This window comes from Tachyglossus aculeatus, chromosome 20 (genome assembly GCF_015852505.1).
Source record: "Tachyglossus aculeatus isolate mTacAcu1 chromosome 20, mTacAcu1.pri, whole genome shotgun sequence".
Lineage (NCBI taxonomy): Eukaryota > Metazoa > Chordata > Mammalia > Monotremata > Tachyglossidae > Tachyglossus > Tachyglossus aculeatus.
In genome coordinates, this window is record NC_052085.1 from 783,002 (window position 1) to 808,833 (window position 25,832).

The window sequence follows — 25,832 nt, forward strand, 5'->3', positions numbered from 1 at the left end:
CTTATCTCCATTGTTAACTACTTCTGTGAGCCAACAAACTAGAGGGGTTCTTCTAAGCTTCATTTCATCATCCATTTTGTGTAGTGCTGAATTTTTCATTCCTGAGTTCTCCCAATGAATCAATCAGGGGTACTGAGTGCTTACTGTGCAGAGTATGGTACTAAGCACTTGGGAGAGTACAATACAACAGTTGATGAACCTGATCCCTACCCACAAGGAGTTGAGAAGCAGTATGGATGGAGCACGGGGCTGGGAGTCGGAAGGACCTGGGTTCTAATCCCACTCTGCTATTTGTCTGCTGTGTGACCTTGGACAAGTCATTTAACTTCTCTGCCCCTCAGCCACCTCATCTGTGAAATTGGGATTAAAACTGTGAGCCACATGTGGGACAGGGACTGTGTCCAACCTGAGTAGCTTGTACCTGCCCCAGGGCTTTGTACAGTGCATGGCACATAGTAATCACTTAAAAACCATTTAAAAAAAGGGAGTTACAGACTCCAATCCTCTCTCCTAGCTTCACATCTCCCACTTCTCACTCCCTGTTCATGCCCGGAATTCCCCCCTCTTCAAACCTGCCAGTCCACAGCTCTCTCCACCTTTTAAAATCCTTCTTTCTCCTGAGGCCTTTCATGATTTATTTTCTTCTCCCTAGGTCACCACTACCACTTCCCAACGGATAAAATCAGAGGCTCTAGAGAAGCTCGACTGCAGTCATGTAAAAACGATGCCGACAAGGACACGGGCTTAAAATGGCTAAGTCATCAATTAGGATTCCAGTTGTTGTGGGTCAAATCAATGGCAATCGATCAGAGTCCGCTTCAAATATTAGTGAACTGGATTTCAAATTGGAGCTGTACGTGCTATCCCAAATTTTTTGGTGGACACTCTCAGGAGGTCAAGGTCAGGTCCTAAAGGGGAGGGTTTGACCGGGGCAGAACATGTGGTCTTTTCTTCAGAAAAGCTGTTCCTTAGTTCCCTTTCTGGGTCAGGACCAGCTGCAGCAGAATTCCATGCTGCTGACAAAGTCGTGTCACACCCCAGCAACATCAGAGGGTTTCACTACAAGCAGGACGGCAGGGTGGAGGGAGGGGATAGGGGTGGCCATGTGGGTAAAAAACACATTTAGAAAGACTACATCAAAGGATGGCAAGATAAAATTAGAAAACAAAAATAGTGTCTCGAGTGTCAAGGCGTGTCATTATTCAGGATCAGTGAAGGTCTTTAAGAGAGGTGGTGATGGGTAGGCTATGCATGAAGGATACAACTCTTTAAAAAAAATTCCAGAAATGGCCACTGGTGTTCTGTTTCAAGTGCAATTCTTTAGTTGTTTCCTGGGTAGAGAGACACGAAACAAATGAAAATATACATCTTAAACAGCCATTTAGGGATTATACCTTAGCTATGAAAACATTCATGGTTGCAGTAATAATGCTTTATTAATAAGAATGTTCGTCTTTACTTCTCACATTCAGCCTGTGTCTAAATCCTTCTGGGTTTTTCCTCACACTACTTCCCGATCCGCCTCCGTCCTTCCTCTCCACCCTGACGGCCAAAGCTCTCGTCACCTCCTAGGTAGACTGCTGCCCCAATCCCAACCCTGGTCTCCCCATCTCCAGCCTCTCCTCTCTTCAGCTTACAGTACACCGTGCTACCCCGATCAGCTTCCTAATATGTCGGGCTCAACACGCAGGCATAAACACCTGAGTCCTGTCCTTACAGCACTCCATCAGTTCTCTCCTTCTTACATATCCAATCTCTCTCTCTCTCTAGAGCCCAGCTCACACTCCTCCTCTCCTCTGGGCCTCAGTCTCTCTTCTCCCCACCTCTGGTCCACTGTCCATGCTGTTTGCCTCCGCCAGGAACTGAGTGCCGTCCTGTAACCTGCCTTGCCTGCAACCAGGACAGGCTACTGAAAGAAAGGACGTGTACTCGAGACAATCTTGCATCTCTGAGAGAAATCTCAGTCAGCTCAAGGAAGGTGGGAGAAGGCATAACAAACTGCCAAAAGCCTAAACGCCAAGTGTTCACAAATCAGTTACCGAATGTGCAGCTATCTACGGCAAATGACTAGTCACCTCTCAACCCAAGCCTCAACCCTCTCCCTAACTTAGCCATACAACTAAAGACAATCAATCAATCAATCAATCGTATTTATTGAGCGCTTACTGTGTGCAGAGCACTGTACTAAGCGCTTGGGAAGTACAAGTCGGCAACACATAGAGACAGTCCCTACCCAAGAGTGGGCTCACAGTCTAGAAGGGGGAGACAGAGAACAAAACCAAACATACTAACACAAATAAATAAATAAATAAACCTAAGGCCTCTGCGCCTTGCCATCACCTTTGCCTCACAAACAAGAAGGGCGGCATCTCAGCAAATGCCGAAGCAATTACGTGACATGCAGCACGCGAAGAGGGGTGCCAATTATATACCCTGATCACACTATGACTTTGCTATGGGCACAGCCCATGGGTACTGCATTCATTAAAGTCACCTTATGTGCTCTGGGGTTATTTCATGAGCACATAGAAGGGGATCATACAGTGAGAAAAACAGCTAGGAAAATGATAAACTTGGACTACAAGTCCAGCAAAGGAAAACACTTTTACTTAGACGTGACCCAAAATTTTCCTTAGGATTATGCCTGTGCTTTGCTGAGGTGACACACAACATATGAACCCCCAAATCCTGCTGCCATCATCTCTTCTCCTTAATAATAATAATAATAATGGCATTTATTAAGCGCTTACTATGTTCAAAGCACTGTTCTAAGTGCTGGGGCGGATACAAGGTGATCAGGTTGTCCCATGTGGGGCTCACAATCTTAATCCCCATTTTACAGATGAGGTAACTGAGGTACAGAGAAGCAAAGTGACTTGCCCAAAGTCACCCAGCTGACAAGTGGCGGAGCCGGGATTTGAACCCCTGACCTGTGACTCCAAAGCCCGGGCTCTTTCCACTGAGCCACGCTGCTTCTCTAGACAAAAGCGACCCCTTTTCACAGATAAAAGATGGTTGGTCTTTTCTCTTATTCTTGCCTCATTTCACTCTTTATAAGATGGCCTCATGTGTCAGGGGAATTTGGGGTTCTTGGAATGATAAATATTTTATCCAGAAATGACCCCAATTCATTTGGCCCTATCCCTTACATTATGATGTCTCACACAGTTCCTTGTACAAATCTAAGCATAAACGTTTCTATCTCCATCTTAAATTACAGGACAAATTGAAATCTTAGGCTTGGGTCAATATCTTAATAAGCCATTGCCATTTCCATTCAGTTTGGAACAAATTGAATGTTTTAAGATTGGCAAAATTCTATTACTTTCCTAAAGCGCTTATACGGAAGTGGCGATTGCCTGGGCTGAGGCTTGTACGTTTGGCCTTGATGCTCAAGGGAGACATCAGTCAATCACCAACCCACTCAAGGATTTTACCCAGTGTCTTAATGGGCACCTGATACCCACTGGCTACAGAGCAATACAGGAATTTGCCACACCACACTTCGGCAGGGGAAGTCAAGGATGTGCCTCCTGCTTGGCCTGAGAGTCTAATGACTGACAGCTGCTGTCCAAGGGGGCAGGCAGGGGCTGGGATGTAGGGAGGCTAAAATGTAGGCAGGTAGCTTTGAGCTCCCTGCCGCACCCACGGTCAGCTTGCCCAGACCCTGACAAGGCACTAAAGCCCCCAGGGTAGCCGTGAGGAGAGGAAACGGTGCCAGGCACTACACACACTAAGCACGACCACACAACAAGAGACAATCTTTTGGGGTGTCAAATGTGCCAGGGACTGTGAATCTCTCACTGGCCTTTTCAGCCACCCATGCGTTCATCAAACTTCACCGTCAGTAGTGCCTTCTTCAAATTTGAAGGACTTATTCATTCATTCAATCGTATTTATTGAGCGCTTATTGTGTGCAGAGCACTGTACTAAGCACTTGGGAAGTACAAGTTGGCAACATGTAGAGATGGTCCCTACCCAACAACGGGCTCACAGACTAGAAGGCGGAGACAGACAACAAAACATACCATGTGGACAGGTGTCAAGTCATCAGAATAAATAGAGGTAAAGCTAGATGCACATCACTGACAAAATAGAGTAGTAAATATGTACAAGTAAAATAAATAGAGTAATAAATCTGGACAAACATATATACAGGTGCTGTGGGGAGGGGAAGGAGGTAGGGCGGGGGTGGGGAGGAGGAGAGGAAAAAGGGGGCTCAGTGTGGGAAGGCCTCCTGGAGGAGGTGAGCTCTCAGTAAGGCTTTGAAGGGAAGGATGCCTATATGTAGCGGGAAAGGAGGACATGATAGGTTGAGTGATCGATGCAGTCGTGCTCGATGAAATGCTGAAAACTTCTCAATAATCAATGATTTGGGCAAGCACATTTCCACCCTGTGTGAGGTCACACTGGGCCCTTTGAAGGGAAACTGACTAAATTATAATTAGCCTTTTTTAACACTCCTTCAGGCTGCAGAGTTCTTTACCTGCAGCCAGGTGGCACTGAGAAAGGTGAGAAGTTTTTCTTTGACATTTTCAAAAGGAGAAAAAAAATAAATTGAATGGAAAAAAATTCCACACATGGGGAAATGACTCTGGAAAATGATTAGACCAGATCCACTGGCGTGAGCCACTGGCAAACTTCCATGGAATAGAAGCGGATCACCCAGGAGGCCTGAGACAGACAAACTGAAATGGGCTGGGGGACTGGGCTGGGAGTAGAGGGAGAAGCAGGGGCTGCAGGGCCTTCGGCCAGTATCGGGTACACATCACAGGTTGTGAGCCCCTCAAGGGACAGGATCTGCACCTAAATCCCACAAGTGCACTCTTTCCCAAGGCTTAATAGGGTGCTCTGCACAGAGTGGGCACTTTATAAATATTATCATTTTTCCTAAGCCCTCAATTCCTCACTTCTCTCCCCCATCTGTGCCACTTGGGAGGATCTGTATCCTTTAAGCACATAATATTCACCCCTCAGCACTTACGTTCATGGACGTAATTTATTTTAAGGGCAGTCTCCCCCTCTAGACTGTAAGCTCCTTGTAGGCAGGGAACGTGTCTACCACCTCTGTTGTACTGTATTCTCCCAAGCGCTTAGTATTATGCTCTGTACACACCGTAAGCACTTATTAAATACCATTGAGTGATTTATTACTACTATAATAAATAATAATAATAATAATAATAATGGCATTTATTAAGCGCTTACTATGTGCAGAGCACTGTTCTAAGCGCTGGGGAATTTACAAGGTGATCAGGTTGTCCCACAGGGGGGCTCACAGTCTTAATCCCCATTTTACAGATGAGGGAACTGAGGCCCAGAGAAGTGAAGTGACTTGCCCAAAGTCACACAGCTGACGAGTGGCGGAGCCGGGATTTGAACCCATGACCTCTGACTCCAAAGCCCGGGCTCTTTCCACTGAGCCACGCTGCTTCTGACTATGCTCAGCGGTCAGGCACACACTGGGAATGTGTTTGCTCCATTCTGTCCCTTGTTGGCTCGCCCATCATTCCTGACGAGTGACTCCATCACCGGCCAAAGAGCTGCAGATCCTCCCCTTTATTAGTGTCAGTGTGCTTCAAGGACCAAAGATCCAAATGCAGCTTCTATTTTAAGGCTCCTTTAAGGTTACTTTATCAAAGAAGTTCCGTTGCTCTCTGCTCTCCACCACCCTGTAGGGAAGAAACCGCCCGGAGGCCCATTGCCACCGCGGTTTGGTTCCAGCCGGCGTTTGGTGATGCCCAAACTCAAGCCCAAGCACGATGGCTGTCCACGTGAACGCAGTCCACGGGTGGCCGACAAGCAACCCAAGACTCCTTTGCCGCGCTCGGTCAGTCAAGTCAGAGTTGAAGGTGCTCAATCTGACTATTTTCTCACGGTGGCCAGGGTGGACCCAGTGTGGCTTCAGTCCTGATCGAACTACCCTGTGTCACTGTAATCCAGGACGCAATGAGGGATGTGCAAGCTGGAACCAGGATACTGTTCCTATTCAATCAATCATATTTATTGAGCGCTTACTGTGTGCAGAGCACTGTACTAGCGCTTGGGAAAGTACAACGTAACAGAATTGATGGATGCGTTCCCTGCCCACAATGAGCTTGCAGTCTACAGGGGGAAAAATTGGTGAGAAGTCTTCCCAGTCAACAGGCTAGGAGCCTCGTCAAGTCTTGGAGACAGTGATTCAGGAACCACCCTAAGTGGACAGCTGTGCTCTAGGAGCACTCACACAAGAAGTCACGCGGATGATTACGAATCTCTTGGCCGAGTACAGGCAGGGCTATGGCTGGCCAGTAAGTCCAAAGAAATTGAGCTGCTGTCCCAGATGACAATCAGAAAACTCAGGCAAAGACTGTCCTTCACAGCACAGAATAAAACGCTGTTTCCAAGGGAGTACACAGACCGACAAAGAAGTCAAGAATGGGACCGATGGGGCCCGTGTGGCTCCTGGAAAGACAAGCTGACAGAGTTTGGTAACCATCAGGCACCAAGACAAGCCGCAGGGCTATGAAGCTGTAGTGGTGCTCAATATTCCAGGCGGCTGTGAGGTCTGGGCCTATAACAGAAGACCCAAGCAGATCTTGGAGGAGTTTCAGCACCGTCACCCACGAACCATTCTCGTTACCAAATATCCACCACCGGCGAGCAGCCCTGAGCTTCATCTCCCCTGAAGTCTGACCATTTGCCGATGGATGTCTCCAGGCTGAAGACCCGCCCCAGAGGTGGGGTGGGTGGAGGGAAGGTAGAGGAGTACTAGCGCTTAGAACAGTGCTTGGCACATAGTAAGCGCTTAACAAATACCAACATTATTTGTAGTAGTAGTAGCAGCAGGATTCACTGAGTGCCCTGTAGGTGTGGTACTCTTTCCTAGGCACTTGGGAAGTACAGAATAGCAAACTGAGGCATTCCCTGCTCACAAGGACCTTATAGGCTCATGGAGAGACAAACAGAAAGTTATTTACAAATAGAAAATACAAATCACTGAGTAAGCACATGTATGCACACATGCAAATCTATCTATATAGATACACACACTTGTGAGTGCTGAGGATGGGTTTAAATAAGCTTGTAGGTGCTACAGTTGGCTGATGGGAGTGTACATCTTGGAGCATGGAAGGATCTGCAAGTGGAGGAGCTCATCCATCTCCGCATTTAACAGAAACTCCACACCATCGGCTTTAAGGCACTCAGTCAATCAATAAATACCAATGACTGACCGATTGATTGCTTGATTGCGGGCCTGTAGGCATTCCTCTCCACCTCCCTTTCCACTGTGGTTCAAGGGCTGTGCCTGGAGACTGTAAGCTCATTATAGGCAGGGAACCTACTGGCTAATTTCTCTTGTATTGTATTCTCCCAAGTGCTTAGAACAGTGCTTTGCACATAATATGCACTCAATAAATACCATTGACTGACTGAGTGTTATTCTTGTTCTTAGCAAATAGTTCAGTGCTTTGCAAAGAGTAAACACTCAACAAATGCAATTACTATTATTGTTCATAATACTATTACTATTAATAGTCAAATGGTAGGCTAGGATTAACAACTATGAGGAGCTGGAACCCAGCCGGCTCACCAGTCAGCACTGAAGGCAATGTTCCCTGTGTCACAGCATTGCTGGTGGAGCACGTGAAGAGAACAGATGACAGCATCCGTGTAACTTGCAACAATAACACTTATTCTTGCAATGTTTGTAACCCTTCCTTTCGGGAGCTCACTGCAATATTAATTAATTTTATACTGCGCCAATAAGACCTTCAATTTGCATTTGGTTCAGCTGTTAAGATCTTAGTCTGTCCATTGTTTCTTAGTAAAATGGAGAATTCCAGGCGGTATTAATGTCCACTCCATCTTTTTACAATGTAAGACTAGGAGCCTATTGACAGGGCTATTAAAAACACACAGGAATAGTTTCAGACTTCAGCTATGCCTAGTCTAAATATAGTCTAATTGGAATGCAGCATTAAACAAAAATTTCATTACAAATAAGTGAAATATTTATATTGGGACATGCAGACTTGAGGCTTTTTGCTCATACTGATAAAGAGGAAAGTCTTTGACTTTTATAAATATCATGGCAGACGAACAAAACCGGAATAGTTTGCTGAAGTAGAAAGCACTGCAGGTTTGTGAATTTCCAAGAAGGACCATGTTTATATACCAGCATACTTCGGGTATTAATATCCAACTATTTCCATTACGTACATTAAAGGCATTCTCTACGTTACCATATGTTATCTTTTCATGAGTTCTAAAGAATTCATCTCCCAGTGAAAATTCCAGTAATTTGCTGTTCGAATAACTGACTTTTAGATGAGGCGTCTCAGTTTCTTCTTTCTTTCACCTATCCTGGTGCCTGAGTGGTTTTACACATTATTCTTTAAACCTCTGAATTCTCGAGATGGCTGTTTCTCATTCCCCCTCCAAAACCCTCAGAAAACCCCTGAGGGCTACTGACTGGTACCTTCAGTTTAAAGCGTTAGGTTCAACAAACCATGAGCCAGAGGAAGGGAGAAACTCTCATTTGTCTCAATTTCAAGCTCCTCAAAGTGGGGGCACCTTTCCTCTGCCCCAGAAATAAAAACAAACAATTCATCGTATTTACTGAGCACTTACTCTGGGCCATGCACTGTTCTAAGGGCTTGGGTGAGTACAACAGAGGTTAGGAGACTCGATTCCTTTCATTCATTCAATCGTATTTATTGAGCGCTTACTGTGTGCAAAGCACTGTTACCAAAAAGTACAAGTTCGCAACATATAGAGACGGTCCCTACCCAGCAACGGGCTCACAGTCTAGAAGATTCCTGCTCTCAAGTACCTCGTCATGAATCGATAGTACCTGTTAACTACCTAGAATTACCCAGAGGGTCATGCCCACCCCATTATGTTTCTCATGGGTGGTGAGAAAAATTCAAAATTGGGACTATTTATTTGAACAATGATGAAAGGGGAGATTCAAGATCAAATTTATCCAGACTATCTATGATTGGAAGTTACCAAGGAACATCAAAACGTGATATGTTTATTTCTAAATTCAGCCAAAAACATTCATTTCAATTCTCTATATCTCCCCGCTTTGCAAATTTAATCAAAACCAATGGGTCAGAGTGACACTGTTGTAAAGAAGAAGATGAAGAATAATAATAATAATAATGGCATTTATTAAGTGCTTACTATGGGCAAAGCACTGTTCTAAGCGCTGGGGGGGATACAAGGTGATCAGGTTGTCCACATGGGGCTCACAGTCTTCATCCCCATTTTACAGATGAGGGAACTGGGGCCCAGAGAAGTGAAGTGACTTGCCCAAGGTCACACAGCAGACAAGTGGCAGAGGCGGAATTAGAACCCATAACCTTCTGACTTCTAGGCTCATGCTCTATCTAATAGAGCATAGTACTTACTGGGAACTTATTGTGGGCAGAACACTCTACTAAGAACTTGGGAGAGTTCAACAGAGTTAGTAGATGTGATCCCTGCCCTCAAGAAGTTTACAGGGAAGACACAATAAACTAATTGCCCCAAGGAGCTTACAATCTAATGGGGGAACAGAAGCAGATCCAAGTTGCCAAATATACATTAGGCAAAAGAGACGAGCACAGATGCAAATGATGAAAAAACAAAAGCCAGTGATTAAGTACAAAAAGGAGATAAACGAATATAAAAAAAGTCTAAATCATTGTTATATTCATGAGTGCTTACTGTATGCAGAGCACTGTCCTATCAATCAATCAATCATATTTATTGAGCGCTTACTGTGTGCAGAGCCTGTACTAAGCACTTAGGAGGCTATAAAAGAGTTGGTAGGCATAATTCCTGCCCACTAAGGCTGCTGTTTGGGTGGCATTACCAGGAAGGGGGAAGATTAATTATAGAAGGTGTCTGAGGGGAAGGGGAGCTTTTAGAATTGGCTCCAAAGGAGGGGCGGGCTTTGGTTTAGCAGATTTGAGACGGGAGTGAATGCCCTGAAAGGGGAAAAGTTCCTGAGGGCAGTAGATGGAAAACCAAAATTTTATTCCTGAGTTTGGATTAGCCAAGCCAGAGCCATAAACACTGTTGACAACCACAGTCATTTCAAACCAATAGCCGCCTGTTGCACTCACATACTATTTATACCTATCTTCTGCACCTGTGTGTATGTATGTATACTTTGACTGAACATTCAATTTAGCCTCCACTGTTAGTGAAGATCTTCATTTCAGCCTCCCCCATTTGGAATGTGGGCTTCTTCTGGTCAAAAGATGTGTCCTGTACTTAAGAATAATAATGATAATAACATTAACAATAGTATTAGGAAATGCCACTTGTCTGCTGTGTGACCATGGGCAAATCGTTCGACTTCTTTGTGCCTCAGTTACCTCATCTGTAAAATGGACATTAAATCCTCCTCCCTCTGACTTAGCCTGTGAGCCCAACATGAGGAAGGGGCTATGACCAAGTTGACTGTCTTCTATCTATCCCATTGCTTGGTACAGTGCCTGGCATATAATAAGTACCATAAAAAAAGTGATAGCCCACAAACCATTTCAGAAAGAGCTATCTGACTATAAAAAAACATAAAACAATACCTTTCCTGATAAGATTCCATGGTTGCTCTGATAACCCATTCCGGGGTTCCTCATCTCTTACAATCAGCAAGTTTCTAAGAGTGAAGAACTTTTAAGGGTTATTAAACTTCAAGATTCTCAAGTCTGTCCTGCCTTGAGTGAAAACCAAAAGCAGTTGTTCGCCACCCATACAGTTTCCTTTCATTGACTTTAAGATTGTTATTAAATGCTGGTTGAATGTTCTCTCCTTCGGGCTGAATGAATCCATTACTTTTTAACCCCATTCTTAGTCTTTTATGAAACCTTTAATTATTTTTGTTGTTCTCCTCTGAACCCTCTTCAGCTCAGGAGATCAAAACAAAGGCTGACAAACTCTCAGATTGCCATGCCAAGATCAGACTTCGGTTTATGCCTTGTGTATCTATACTGAACTTGAGCTCGCTTATGGCTCCTAGATCTTTCTCTGCTTCAGTAGAACAAGGCCAGTTTTGCCCAATGTCTCAATCAACCATATTTATTGATCACTTAGTCTGTGCAGAGCACCGTACTAAGCGCTTGGGAGAGTTCAACACAACAGAATTGGTGGACACAATGATTCCTGCTCTCAACGAGCTTACAGTCTAGAAGGACTTTACGGTCTTTAAATGCAGTTTACTCTTTATCCTTAAGTAAAAGGCCTTGCTCTCGTTCCTAATGAACAATTCTGTACCTGTCCATTTCCCCAACTTAATAATAATAATAAAAATGATGGCATTTATTAAGCGCTTACTATGTGCAAAGCACTGTTCTGAGCGCTGGGGAGGTTACAAGGTGATCAGGTTGTCCCGCGTGGGGCTCACAGTCTTAATCCCCATTTTCCAGATGAGGTAACTGAGGCCCAGAGAAGTGAAGTGACTTGCCCAAAGTCACACAGCTGACAATTGGCGGAGTCGGAATTTGAACCCATGACCTCTGACTCCAAAGCCCGTGCTCCTTCCACTGAGCCACGCAACTACTTGGAATGGAAGGTCTCGACTCCAGGCTTTTGTTCCAAAGTGCTGGCTGCCCCATCAGCAAATTTCAGTGAACCCTGTCCTTATTCCCTGAAATTAAAATGGTTAAAAAGTCCCTGGTGTAGACCCGTTCCTGTTGGAGCTCTGCTACTACTACTATTGCTAATGATAGTATTTGTTAACTGCTTACTCTGTGCCAGGCGCTCTACTACGCCCTGGGGTAGATACAAAATAATTAAGTCGGACATAGCTCCTATCCCTCATCAGGCTCACAGTCTAAGTAGGAGGGAGACAGGTATTTAATCCCCATTTTACAAATGGGAACACTGAGGCACAGAGGAGTTAAGTGACCTGCCCAAGTTTCACACAGCGGGCAAATGGCAGAGATGATAACAGGACCCAGGTCCCCTTACTTGATGGCCCGGGCTCTTTTCACTAGCTTCTACCTACCATAAAATCATGCCGCCGCCCTCCCAAACCCACCTTGGACTCCATACTCAACACCCTTCAGGTTATAGCCAAACCTACACTTGTGCAGCCCAATTCTTTCCATAAAGCCAGGGTGATCGTTCAATAGATATTGAGATCTCTCAGAGCTTACAAATTGACTTTTTGATTGCATGTCCAACTGCTTTTCTAGTTGTTTCCAAGGCATTTCCAAATTAAATTAAGAAGTCTCTCCCCTAAGTCCTCTTCATAAAGGTACGCTACACTTTACCTCTTCTTTAGAGGCTTCATTGCTGTTTGATCAATCAACAGAGATGCTAGTGGCTCTGTGATGCTTCAGCAGCCCTGAGTCCCCTGCTGGGACAGGCCAGCGTGCAGTATGCACACTGTGTGAACAGTCTGTACTGTATTAAACGTTTGGGAGAGGACAACAGAACAGAGTACTCTTGAGGACATGTTTTCTGTCCACAACAAGCTTACATTCTAGATACAAGGTAACCAAGCTGGACACAGTCCCCCGTCCATAAAGGGCTCACGGTCTCAGTCCGGAGGGAGCAGGATTTAATCCCCATTTTACAGATGAGAAAACTGAGGCACAGAGAGGTTAAGTGACTTGCCCAAGGTTACACTGCAAGCAAGTGGCACAGCCGGGATTAGAACCCAGATCCTCTGCTTTTTCTATTAGACCCATGCTTCTTCTACTAGGCCACACTGTTTCTAAGTAATAACTCCATAAAGAAAACCATGATGAGAATGATGATGAGATACAACTGGCTGTGTAAAGTGGAAATGCACCCAAAGTGCCATGAATTGTGACTAGTTTGCACATTCTTTTGTTTGCCTGTGGCTTGGGTAGTAGAGGCCACTGTTTTCTTCCATCACTCTGAACGATTCAGAGTTGGGGAAAGGAAAAAAGGCACTGCAGAAGGTGGAAATGGTGAAGAGAGTTGGATGTTCCGGGGCTCCAGGGCCTGCTCCCAGCTCAAATTCCAGCTGAGATCTCAGAGATTATTTCTCTCTGAAGACGCTCGACTGAGAGTATTAGTGATTCCACACTCCAAATTTCCAAAACCAATTATTTTTCAATTAGTGATTTTTAATACCATTCCCTGAAGCAAAATGTCTGGGGGCTATTTTTTTCAATTTATCTCCATCTCCTCATCCTTTTCTCGAGGTCTTATGTGGAAATAAATTACAAACTCTGTTGTAACTTTTACCAATCTGAAAAGCATATCATAGAAAATAAGTCTGTACACAGAGAGCTTGTAGCCCTGGGCAAGCCAGGAGACTTTTTTCTATTCATAAGATTCTTTCATCAGATTAAAACCCCAAGAAAGAAATTAACTTACGGTCAATTTGATCAAACATTACTGAGAACAGGAAATCTCTGGGTGTCATGTAATATTCTCCTTCATATTCTTGCGAGGAAAACTGTAGGAAGCGCTGCTTTCGAATGGACACCTTATCTGATAATTCTTCTTTGGCAGGATCTTTCTAAAAGAAATAAATATTGAAATAGGTTTAAAAACAACACTGCATCCAGCTAAGGGGTCAGGAGCCCAGAATTTTATTCTTCATTAGGCTAAGTAGTAATTGTTTAACTTGCAGCAAATTGTGGCCTTTTGTGTGCCTTCATTTTCTGGTTTGAAAACAAGATTAACCATAAAGAGGCTACTAATAACACAGTTATGTTCCTGTTTTTCAGAGTTTCACATTTCTAAGTTCATTTACTGTGTTCACGGTGGCCACTCAGAGATGAATGATACTGTAAAAACACAATCATTTTTATTTATTTAGATCTTTTGTGTTAGGCTAAATGCATTCCTTCATCCGGAAAGTAAAAGCTGAGAATCCATGTGCTTGGACTCCACCTCGGTTCCTTTTAACCTGGAGGTGGGAGAAAAAAGGAGCAGAAGGGACAAAAGAGTGTTGTGGCAAATCCTGGGAGCTATCTGGAAGGGGAATGAAGAAAGTTAAGGGCATAAAGGAAGTTCCAGAAGCTATGAATAGGAGAATGGTTCTCTACCCAAAGTGACCTCGTGGAAAGAGCCCGAGCCTGGGAATCGGGAGGTCTGAGCTCTGGTTCCAAACTCCGCCAATGACCTGCTGCATGACCTCTCTGGGCCTCAGTTTTCTCAACTGTAAAATTCATTCAAATGGGGATAAGACACCTGCTTTCCTTCCCTCTTTGACTGTGAGCCCAATCTGGGAGAGGGACTGTGTCTGATCTGATTATCTTGTATTATTCCAGTACATAGTACATGCTTAATCAATACCATAATAACTAACCATGGGTTAGTATCCCGGCTCCACTAATTGTCAGCTGTGTGACTTGGGCAAGTCACTTAACTTCTCTGTGCTTTAGTTACCTCATCTGTAAAATGGGGATTAAGACTGTGAGCCCCCCGTGGGACAAACTGTTCACCTTGTAACCTCCCCAGTGCTTAGAACAGTGCTTTGCACATAGTAAGCGCTTAATAAATGCCATCATTATTATCATTAACCAACACTACAAGGCCTAACTTCTGTTTTGGCCCACATTTTCCCTTTTCCCTTAGCTTGGGGAGAGCCAGTGGCTCTCACAAAGACTAGCCAATATGCTTGCATATTTACAGGCATTCTGATAACACAGCTATCACATTTGTACACTGAAAATGAGTAAAAAGTGAGGGGATACAGCACTTTCCCAGTAAATATGAATAGAAACAGTTACAATTTTCCATGAGCTCACAAACATGCAATGTTCATCCTTTAATCTTTTCAAAACTGTTCATGCTTTTTGAATAGTTTCTCCCTAATGCATTTTTCATCACGGAGGGGAGTCCCATTACTAGAAAAGCGCCCTCCTAATTAGCAGGGCTGAGGACTGACATGTCCAGCATCTGCAGGCTTGAGAACCGCTAGACACTGCTGGAGTGCCCCCAACACGCACCTGTTCTTGGCCTCCCTTGCTTTAAGCTGTCCCTAAAATTCAAGTCTTTTGGAATAACGTTTTTTCCATGCTCGGGAATTCATGCTTTGCGAGAATGACAATAGCAAGGAGTATTTTCCATAGCCCTTTCAAAGTCCTGCCTTTACCCCAAGGTCAAACAATCTGATAGGGAAACACAAACCACTCACTCTTCAGCAGTTCATCAATAACTACCGTCAACAATTCTCCTCAAAGAGAAACTCTTCGCCTTCTGTTCTGGTTGCCTATGAAGAAGTACGAATTTCAGCCCTTAAAGGCAATGCCAATGTGAATAATGACTCCCAGCACCCTCTGGCCGAAATTCTCTGAAGGAATTCTGAATGTTCACTGGGGAGCAGAAAAATGTTCCAGGAAGCATGCTGGCAGAAATTAATGAGAAAGATATCTCCATTATTAGCAGACTGCTTTTTAACCTCATCCCTCATAATGTCTTCATAGAATCTGCCCAAATTTGATGAAAGAAATGATTTTTCCCAGGCTATTAACCAGCTGCAATACTAAATGATAGTTAACTGTACATTCAATTCAACTGCATTTATTGAGCACTTGCTGTGTGCAAAGCACTGTACTCAGCACTTGGGAGAGTACAATTCAACAACAAAGACATATTCTCCGCCCACAATAAGCTCACAGTCTAGAGATGTGGGGGATAATACAAAATAAGACTAGGGCATCATACTTTCGTCAGAAGCCCTATTGGGAACCAGATTCTGTGTAAAACTTCTCAAGCTTTAGAAATATCAATCAGTGGGATTGATTGAGCGCTTAAACTGTGTGCAATGCACTGCACTAAGCGATTGGAAGAGTACAATACAAAAGAGGTGGTAGACACATTATGTTAACTTGAGGACATCCTGAGATATGTGTACGTGTGTGTGTGTGTGTGTTTTCTGCTGATGGACTGACTGAGCATTTACTTGGTATTAAGCACCATGAAAGTGCTGGGGTAGATGCCGGATAATCAGTTTAGACACAATCCCTGCCTTACATGGAGCTCATCCCCTCGTCCTTGGCATCTAAAGGTGATGCCAGGAAAGGGAAGTTTACATGTTTAGGGTTATATTTAGGGTATATATATACCTGTTGTATATATGTTTGTGCATATTTATTACTCTATTTATTTTACTTGTACATATCTATTCTATTTATTTTATTTTGTTAGTATGTTTGGTTTTGTTCTCTGTCTCCCCCTTTTAGACTGTGAGCCCACTGTTGGGTAGGGACTGTCTCTATATGTTGCCAACTTGTACTTCCCAAGCACTTAGTACAGTGCTCTGCACACAGTAAGCGCTCAATAAATACGATTGATTGACTGATTGATTGATTCTGTTCTCTGCTCAGCATACTGGCTGTTTTGGGTATGTGGGACTGCAGGGTCTTTGTGGCGGGCAGGTGGGGACTGGATGAAAGTCGTGGGGACAGATTCTGGCTTGGGGGAGGGTATATCAGAAAAAACCATGAGGCCCAAGGGGGCAGTTCAGCAAAAGGTTGACGATCTGGGGTGAAGGGTCTGTCGTGCCAAGTTGCCAACCCAGAGAGGGGGCCCACATTTGGGGTGATGTCAGCACAGTTGCTGAAACAATAAGCTTATCACTGGTACCAACGTTGGCCCCTCCTCCCCTCTCCCTCCATTCTGGTCCTTATGTCTGGGCCTGCCCATTGCTGAGGACGGATGCTGGGGAAAACAAAAAGTGGATCTAAAGGAGAGACCTTAGTAATAATAAAAAGAAACCCCTGAATTCAGGGCACTGCACAGACCTCCGTCATCAGGTTAACCCTGACATTTTTCAATGCTGGATTCACTTATGTTAAGAGCAAAAGTCAATCTGGCTAGAACATTTAACTGAAGAGAAATAAGGAGCTCCAAAATCTACAAATAACCACAATATGTGTGTCTGACTAGGAATGCCAGCGAGTTTCCAAATATTTATCTTACGCAGGGGAACACAGGAGCTGATGACGGTGGCTGGGTTCAAAATAGTCTTGGTTTCCTCGTTTCAAGTTGGAGCGGGAGCCCAGACAGGTTCCCCTATGCTAAAATCCAATTTTCTCTGGATGGTGCTGGCCTCCAGCCTTTTTATTTTTAGAAGGAAAAGAGCCATTTTCCAGATGAGATGAGGGAGATTATATCTTTGTCGATAATGTCAAGGCTCTGCTTCTCTCCCGGTCCCAACTTTCCCCTTCAAAAAGAAAACAGAAAATCTGAAACACTATTCTCTCTGCTCTGGGAATGTAACTTTTTTATGGCAATATGACACTATCTGAAGACCACCTGGAAGCGGGAGATCCAATTGGGCTATTAAGTTTCAGCTAAGCACTCCTGAAAGAACCTTTTTGAATTGGAAAGAGGTCTTGCTCTTATCAGGAAGGATTTGCCATTTAATCACTGATCTCCCCTACTGGTCTCAGCAGCAGCTGGGGCCCACATGTGAGCAGGAGAGCCTTCAGTCTTGAGGAAGGGGGAACCTTGTGCTGTCCTTGTCGTTACTGCTCCTCCCCTCCCTGAGATGTGCTAGTTTGTCCCTCTGTCCTAAGGCACAGTAGCCAAACTCCTGCAGCTTTCCTGGCCTTTCAAAGTCCCCCTCCCCATCCACCCACAACCCCAGAGGTGGGCAGGTTCGGGATTTCCAAGAATTAGCAGCACCACCCTGGTACAGGGATGGGAAATCCCTGCCAGCCCAGGCTGGGGCTGCCCATGGTGTATCAGGCAGGGGTTCTGGCAGGGACCCAGGGTTCAGTCTGGAGAGATCACAGGGGGAGTGACACTAACACAATGAGCCAAATGGTGGTCCCTGCCATCACTGCTGCCCTGACACAGTGGGCTGAAGCCGCTGTGATATGATCAGCAAGTGGAGAAAGAAGGAGAGAATACGAGGGAAAACCCCAAAACAAGCTAGTGCCGCGGGCTAGACACATTTCTGGAGCCAAAGGCGGTGAGGATAAGGGGCCTACATATTCCTTCACCATTTATTTATTTATATTCTCTCTCTCACTCTCTCCCTCCCTCCCCAGCCTGGCCTTCCTTAAATGAACACTGGGTATTGGTATTCAGCCCATCCCCAAAACACTTATGTCCATAGTCTTAAATTCAGTTGCTACCCCTATATGTAATTTATTTTCATGCCTTTTCTATCTCACAAGAGGGCAGGGACCCTGCCTTCCTAGTGTACTGTACTCAAGTGCTTAACAGAGCACTCTGCACATAGTAAGCCCTAAATAGAGAACCACTGCCTGGATGCTGTTAGGAGAGCTACCAATATTGGACCAGACTAAGCTGGAGAACGCTCCACTGAGAACAGCAGGGAGAGGGTGGATTGGAAGACCAGAAACTCCTCTTCTTCCAGCTGCCAGTCTCTTATCTGTCTCAGAGCCCAAAGCAGAGTGGCCTAGTGAATGTAACATGGGCCTAAGAGTCAGAAGAACCTGAGTTCTCATGCCAGCTCTGCCACTTGTCTGCTGTAAGACCCTGGGTGAGTCACTTCACTTCTCTGTGCCTCAGTTACCTCATCCGTAAAATGAGGATTAAGACCGCGAGCCCCCTGTGGAATGTGGGCTGTGTCCAATCTGACTAGCTTGTGTCTGTCCCAGCACTTAGTACAGTGCCTGGCACATAGTAAGTGCTTAACAAATACTGTTAAAAATCAAAAGAGCCTCTCCTTACTTGCACAGTAAAGGAGCATTGTGGAGCCAAGCTCTGCTCTGAGAGGCCTCCACAGACACCAGCCTCGAGGAACACCAGTCTGTTGGCTGTATACTAATTCTCTAGGTGAGCAAACTTTTCCATCAATACTTGAAAAATCAGATCCCACGGCTAGGTGAAAGCTCCCTGAAGGCCTAAGTTCTTCGCTTCTGTTGTACTGCCCCAAGGGCTTCATTCAGGGTCTCACATTCAATAGGCACTCTATACAAGACACTGATCACTGTTTGACTGATTGATCACATTTGAAGCCTTTTACAGCAGGTAAGGGATGACCACCACCATCAGCAATCCGTGGGGACTGTACCACGGGGACTTAAACTAGAAGGAGGAACTGACGGGCCCTGAAACAGAGCCGGAACTCTGGAGAGGGCTCGCACTAGCTAAACTACAGCGCCAAGAAGTTGCACATTTTATTTCACCCCTTCAAAACAGAGATGCTATGAGCATTTACGGGATGCGTACACTCCATTCCATCAAATTTACACCCAGATGGTCACCAAGTCAGAGAAACTGGCGATGGCATGGCAGCGGGGAAGGAGGGACACAGGGCTGGGGGGAGAGGGAGTGAGGTGTGGTCTCAGGGTCTCTGGCCTCCCTGCCAAAAATTCCTGTTGCCACAATTCACCGATTACACCCTTAGGGCCAGCCCCGAATATGGTCCCTAGCTGAATATGGTCCCTAGCTTCGGGTGCTACAAGTTACAAGGGGAGACAAATACAATTACATACAATCGTATGGGAAATAAGCATACAAATTGTACATTCCTACGGTTGTAAAGTGATATTCAAAACTGAGAAGAGGATTGCTGGAGTAACTGGAGCCAGATGGGATTAGAATAATGTGCTCCATGAAAATACTCCGTAAGTAAGTTCCAGGAGACAAATGTGCCCTTTGTAATGCAGTATTCATGATCTTTGCCGCACAACAGATGCAGGAGAAATGCGGGGAGCAAGACCTCTCTCCAACTGCAACTGTAGGCTCAGACCTAACAGAAGTGTTTGACGCCATCAGATGACCTGGGCCTTGTCAGTTACTAAACAAATGTGGCTCTCCTAAGAAGTTCACCAGGATCAAAAGGCTCTTCCACAATGGTATGTCCAGTTACATCAGAGTTGAAAGGGACCTGCTGACCCTTTCTTCATCACCAGTGGAGTCCAGCAGAGTGGTGCATTAGGTGATGATGAAGTCTCCCATTGTAAACGAGGGCTGAGCCTCGGTCTGGTCCCGAAGACTTCGGGATCAGGAACCTGCGAGGAAGACTTGATCCCGGCCCTCATGGTTTGCACAGCACCAGTGGCACGCTCCCCTCCCTGCCGGTCATGTTCCCACTGGGGCAAGGAGTACAGCAAATGTGTAGGCAGGCAGGAGGGCAGCCCATTGCAAAGGGCATGCAAGAATCTTATGTTCGAAATCCCTAAGTGGCCAAAGTGATGGCAGCAGAGTGCTGAGGCCGTGCCGGAGCGCCACAGACCTGCAGCCAGTGGCCAAGGAAGCTGCCGTGGCAATCGCCGTGCTCTCCGCCGGCTAGTTCCAGGATTTCTCCAGAACCCGTCTACCTGGTCACCATGTGAAATGCCCAAGGTAGTTCTTCAATAAGAAACTCTATTCATTCAATCCCATTTATGGGATGGCACCATGCCAGCAGGCATTCCCCTGCCTCAGGCTATTTCTCCCCAAGGTGACATGTAGGTGGGTGACAAAAAATGAATGGTTCAGCGAGATAAGCAAAAGGGCATGTGGTGATGAGAGACAGAGTCCTCTAGGCTGTGAGCTCCTCATGGTAGTGGTCAGGAATGTGTATCTACCAACTGGATTGTTCTCTCCCAAGCGCCCAGTCCTAACCTATGATAATATTTTAATATTTAACCTTCCACATGGCTGAGAGACCTGGGCCTACCACAAACAGGTACTGCCCCTCCTCCTTCTCCCTTCCCCCCAAAACAAGGCTACGCTCAACACCGAGAATGGCGCGATGGGATCCCACACTGTGGAATGCAATCTGCCAGCACTGAGGCAATGGCCGTCAGAATTCAACTGTACCGAGCAGGACTGGAAAGAGGCCGGGAGACAACAGGATACTTAGCAGCTGTTGCATATGGAGATGAAATTGGGGCTGTGGCCCACAGGAAGGGCAAAATAAACATTTATAAGCTCAGTGAAACTCAACCTCAAAAAATGCTGCCTAGGAGTAGACTGCTGGGAGCCGGCAGTGGTTGAAAGACCAGCCTGGAACGCTGCATGGCCTAAACTGGGAGAGTTGTCCTAAAAGGGAGATTCTGGGAAAAAGGAAACAAATACAAACAGCTCCAGGCATTGCAATAATCCAGAGTAAGTGCATGCTTAACAAATATCATGATTATTAGAGAATGAGAAACGGTAGGGCCGGGGACCATTATATAAATTATGGTTTATTAGAGAGCAAGAAACGGTTGGGCAGGGGACTTTTATTTAAATTATGGTCTGGATGGTGGGGTGTCATTAGGCCTAATCATTAGACCCACACCACGGAAAACATTCGCATTTTCTCCCCGAGACCAGGGACACACCCAGGTGGTTGCGTGGGGCGCAGTACTACTTTACAGAGTCCATGCACACCTTGAGCTTATTGTATGCAGAAGAGGTCTTTTTCAGGCTTAGAGCCAGTCTACCTCACTGGGTGCTCTTCAACACAACTTAATCTCTTGCAGGTCTTTGTGTGTTTGGGGGGGGGGCCAGGGACGGTGCGGCTTTAAGAGCACAGATTTAAACCTACAGGAGCTTCTGGCTATCAGCACAGAGACAGTCTCAAGAAGAGAGGAAGTGGCTAGAGAGAGATGGCTACCCAAAGAGGTATTCTGAAGGAAAGGGTGTCAAATGCAATCTAGGGGCTCTGAGGAGATCAAAGAGCTGCCTGAGGCTGCTCAGGACTCTTTGATCTAGCCATCTAACCTAGCCTGCATAAATTGCCCCTTCGGATAGACCTGGGAAAGGTTTCTCTTCAGCCCCCACTCTCGGGCTTCCCAAAATTCACCTAGGCCTCCAAATTCAAATTTGTGAGATGGGAAGGGTGGCAAAAGAAGGGCAAGGCTCCTTGAATCCACTGAACTCTACAGAGTCTCAGGCCATACAGAAACTCTTCCTTAGCCTGCAAGGGTACCTTGCCAAGCAGTAAAAAAAAATACCAGGAGGCAAAAGAATTAAGACGAATGAAGGGTGTGGACTGAATGAAAGAGATCTTTGAAAGTTGATGACTTCTGTTAAAACATTTCCCTAGTTTACTGCTTTCTGATGAACAGGTGCCTCACCATTCTGTCTCTACTGTTTAACCGTGAAAGGACATGCACGAAAATGCCTTGTTGTACTGTTCCTTTGCAAAGGTTCTGATGGCTCTTCCCTTCCCTTGGACAAAGGCAGGCAGCTTTTAATTTTATTTATTCACTCATTCAACCGCATTTATTGAGCGCTTACTGTGTGCAAAGCACTGTACTAAGCCCTTGAGATGTACAAATCGGCAACACATTAACCATAATTTACAAATCAGTCTGAAAGGCTAATTACATTTTTGCCTAGCATTTACATCCTTGTCCTGTATTTATGAATATGAGCCCATAATTATGGATAGCTCCATTTTAAGTAATTTGCCTCTGTCTTCCATAAAGTCAACGATTCCTGAAGCTGGAAGCATTCCTGAAAATGGTGGGTCATCTTAACACTAAACATATATAAAGGCATTTTAAGTCTTTAAATCTACAATACTGCAATACCCAAGTGCATGTAAATGGCTTAAAATGGAGAATTAAAATGGATCTATTTCAGTCTTGGAAACCTCTGAGAATCAATCATCAACCATCATCAGTGGTACTTACTGAGTGCTTACTGTGTGCACAGTACTGTACTAAGCGCTTGGGAAAATACAATACAGTAGAATTGATGTAGACATATTCCCTGACCGCATCGAGCAATCAGTCTAAAGGGGGAGGCAGACAATATAAATAAATAATTTAAAATGTACGGACATGTACATTTGATCTGTGGGAAGTCCCTTTTGTTTGGCAAAAAAAGCAGGAGTACCTGCAAGAAGCAATCCTCAAACTGCTTGTCTTTCAGGCCACAGGGACTCCAAAGCAGAAAGTAATCATGGTTAAAGGGACAGATTTTCTGGAGCTCCAAGTGGGATGGGGTGGGTGGGCTAGCAGAAAGCAAGGGCTGAAAGTGTGTATGTGTGTGTAGGTGTGTGTGTGTGGCAGAAGGGACCAAGAAAGAAACAGCATAGTCTAGTAGAAAGAGCAAGGTCTGAGAGGACCTGGGTTCTAATCCTGATTCTGCGACATCTGCTGTGACCTTGAGCAAGTCACTTCTCTATGCCTCAGTTACCTCATCTGTAAAATGCGGTTTAAGACTGTGAGCCCCACGTGGGACATGGACTGTGTCCAACCAAATGAGCTTGTATCTACTCCAGTGCTTAGGACAGGGCTGGCACATAGCAAGCGCTTAGCCAATACCATAAAAAAGGAGAGAATCTGAAAGAGATAAGAAGAGAGAAAGAAAAAGAAAGGAGCACCCAGGAAAGGGCGGCAAAAAACACTCACTCAGAAGCACATACTTGGGGCTAGAAGCCCTTAGCCTGAAGAGGCAGGCACCAGTAGAAGGAGGAATTCACATGTAACATCGCTACCCACCTGCCACCGCCACCTGCTCTCTGAAACTGCCCGGCAAGGCGTCCAAAGGAGGCAATCAAGTCAGAAACTCTGGGGAACTATTGATGGGACTGCACTGGTTGGGCCTGCTCATCTTCCCTGAACCCAGCACTTGGGGCTCATCTCTCTGCTGGCCCATCCCCTGCCACCTTAGACTCTGCCATGGCTGCCACAGCCGAAAGCCAGGTTTGTCAGTTTTGTCACCTGGCTTTTGGGTGGCAGAACTGGGGAGCACAACTTGTGAGAGTCCTGTCTGGTTCTTCATGACTGGTTGAGATAATCAGTGTGCAACTCCAAAGGGGAGCTGCTGTGTGAACATGGGCGGGGTGTGGGGGAGAGTCAGGCACAGCCTTGCTCCGCACAGCCAGAGGTTGCCTGGGTTCTGGAGGTCTCAGTCCGGTGTAGGGTGAGCCCAGAGGCTCAGTTCAGGTAGGAGAGGCTCCCATGACTATCCCGGAGGACTGGATTCACTCTCCCTTCTGAGAAGACTAGCAATTCCCAAACTGAACCAGACACCAGCAGTTTCCTGGGAGCAGCACTAAATCCCACGATGGATCAGAAACGGATCTGGTCTCCCGGGATTTTCGAGTTAGAGCCGCCTGGGACCCGCCAGACTCCCCTGCTGTGCCATAACTTCAGGGCCATCTCAAAACCAGGCTGATGCCAGGAGTTTCCTTAGCTCCACTGGTTTTCCCAGAGGCTTGGGGATCGGCACAAGAACCTCAAGCCATATAGAACATCCATGTCTCTCCCTACTCAGCTCTGCACCCCAGGAGATGAGGGTTAAATGGACAATTGTTCCCCGTGGTTTCTATATAAGATGTTCCAACAACCAGAAACCCAAAAACAGTGCCCGCTATTGGATCCAAAACCACAGCATTCCAGTAAACACCATCAAGAATTCCTGCCACAGATGCATTTAAATATGGAAGCCCCTTGCGGGCATGGAACGTGTCCACCAACTCCATTGTATTGTACTCTCCTAAGTGCTTAGTTCAGTGCACTCAGCACTCAGTAAGCACTGAATAAATACCACTGATTGTTCTGCACACAGTAAATTCTCAATCATCATCGGTATTTATTGCACCCTTACTGTGTGCAGAGCACTGTACTAAGCGCTTGGGTGGTACAATATAACAGAGTTGGTAGATACATTCCCTGCCCATAAGGAGGAGACTCAATAAATACCACTAATTGATTGATATTACACTCCCTAATATCGCATGCGGAAAACTGTTTTCTGAAGCTACAATCACGGTAATGGAACAATAAAATGATATTTTGGAAAACATTTCATCTTAGCCAAATACTTTTAGGAATTAAGTGTTCCACCTAATTATATTAAAATTCCATACAGAAACACACCCACCAATCATTATATATCATTAGTTACTTCAGATGCAAGAACATGGGGAAAAAAAGCAAAAAGCTAAGGATAAACAGGTGGTGCCTGGGTTATGCCTCTAAAGGCCTTTTCCTTCTCTTCGTTGTGGCAGAAACCATGGAAACTCAGAAACAGAAAGCCATGAAACTGGATTATACCAGCTGCTTCATACTCTGGCTCTCTAAAGCTGAAGGATGAGTTGTATGGATTTCAAGCTCTTTACCATGGTGAACTTAATTCTTAATTGATTTTTTCAGCTCTACTTCTGAGTTCATTGAGAGCTTTCAGAACAATTACTTGGTAAAATTTTGCTGTTCCAATTTAGGTTTGGGAAAAAAAAAATGTTTCCAAAGGCAGTACTTCTTTGGGCTTGGGGGTTTTATTCTTCCATTCATCTTTATCTAAATTGTATTTAAAACAGCTGAATTTTAGGTTTCAGAGGTAATATGGGAAGAACTGAGTTAACTGAAAGACAATCAAGAAAGCAAACAGTGAGAAACCTATCTGACTAAAGCTATGGGCAAGGCTCACTAAATACTGCCTGGGCAGTGGGAAACCAAGGGTGACCAGTGCACTGCCCCATTAATCCTGTGTGTCATTAGTAAATACCGGGAGGAGAGATATTGAGGAAAGACATCAAATAGTCTCAAACAAACAAACAAACAAACCAACAGATAAGCCATCTGACAGGGCTACTTTTGTTGGGCGAACTAAATCAACACTTTTGAGCCCCGGTTATGGAAGCTGACAAAATCCTGTTAAGAAAGGATTAAGAGCATATCTTTAAAGGAACTGGGAGAATTTGCCTCAGGACACTTCTAAGCTCCAGTGAATCTGAAATGACCACGGGGAAGTACTAAAACTACACTAGGGAACATAGGATTACACTCATTTATCATCAATTGAAATGGGAAATGAGTTGTAAGCATGGTTAGTGTGGATTTTCTGAAGGTAAATTCCTTTCTATTTCACCATCCTGGGCAAAGCGTTGTGGGCAAAGTGTGTACCCAACGATGCTGCTGACAGAATGACGAACTGAAATGTTGGGTTGGATTGTGGTCAACAGATTTGAAGATTTTTCTTGGACTCTTCCGGTCGGCTCTGGTAAATATTGAGGTGAT

At 45.1% G+C, this 25,832-nt stretch overlaps 1 protein-coding gene across 1 annotated transcript in view; it reads right to left on the minus strand.

Annotated features, from left to right (window-relative positions):
• MICU2 (mitochondrial calcium uptake 2) overlaps window positions 1-25,832 on the minus strand; it is a 91,750-nt gene that overhangs the window by 35,225 nt on the left and 30,693 nt on the right. Inside the window, exon 2 of the mRNA XM_038762152.1 lies at window positions 13,330-13,474. Coding sequence (XP_038618080.1) covers window positions 13,330-13,474 — 145 coding nt within the window. The remainder of the gene's footprint in view (window positions 1-13,329; window positions 13,475-25,832) is intronic.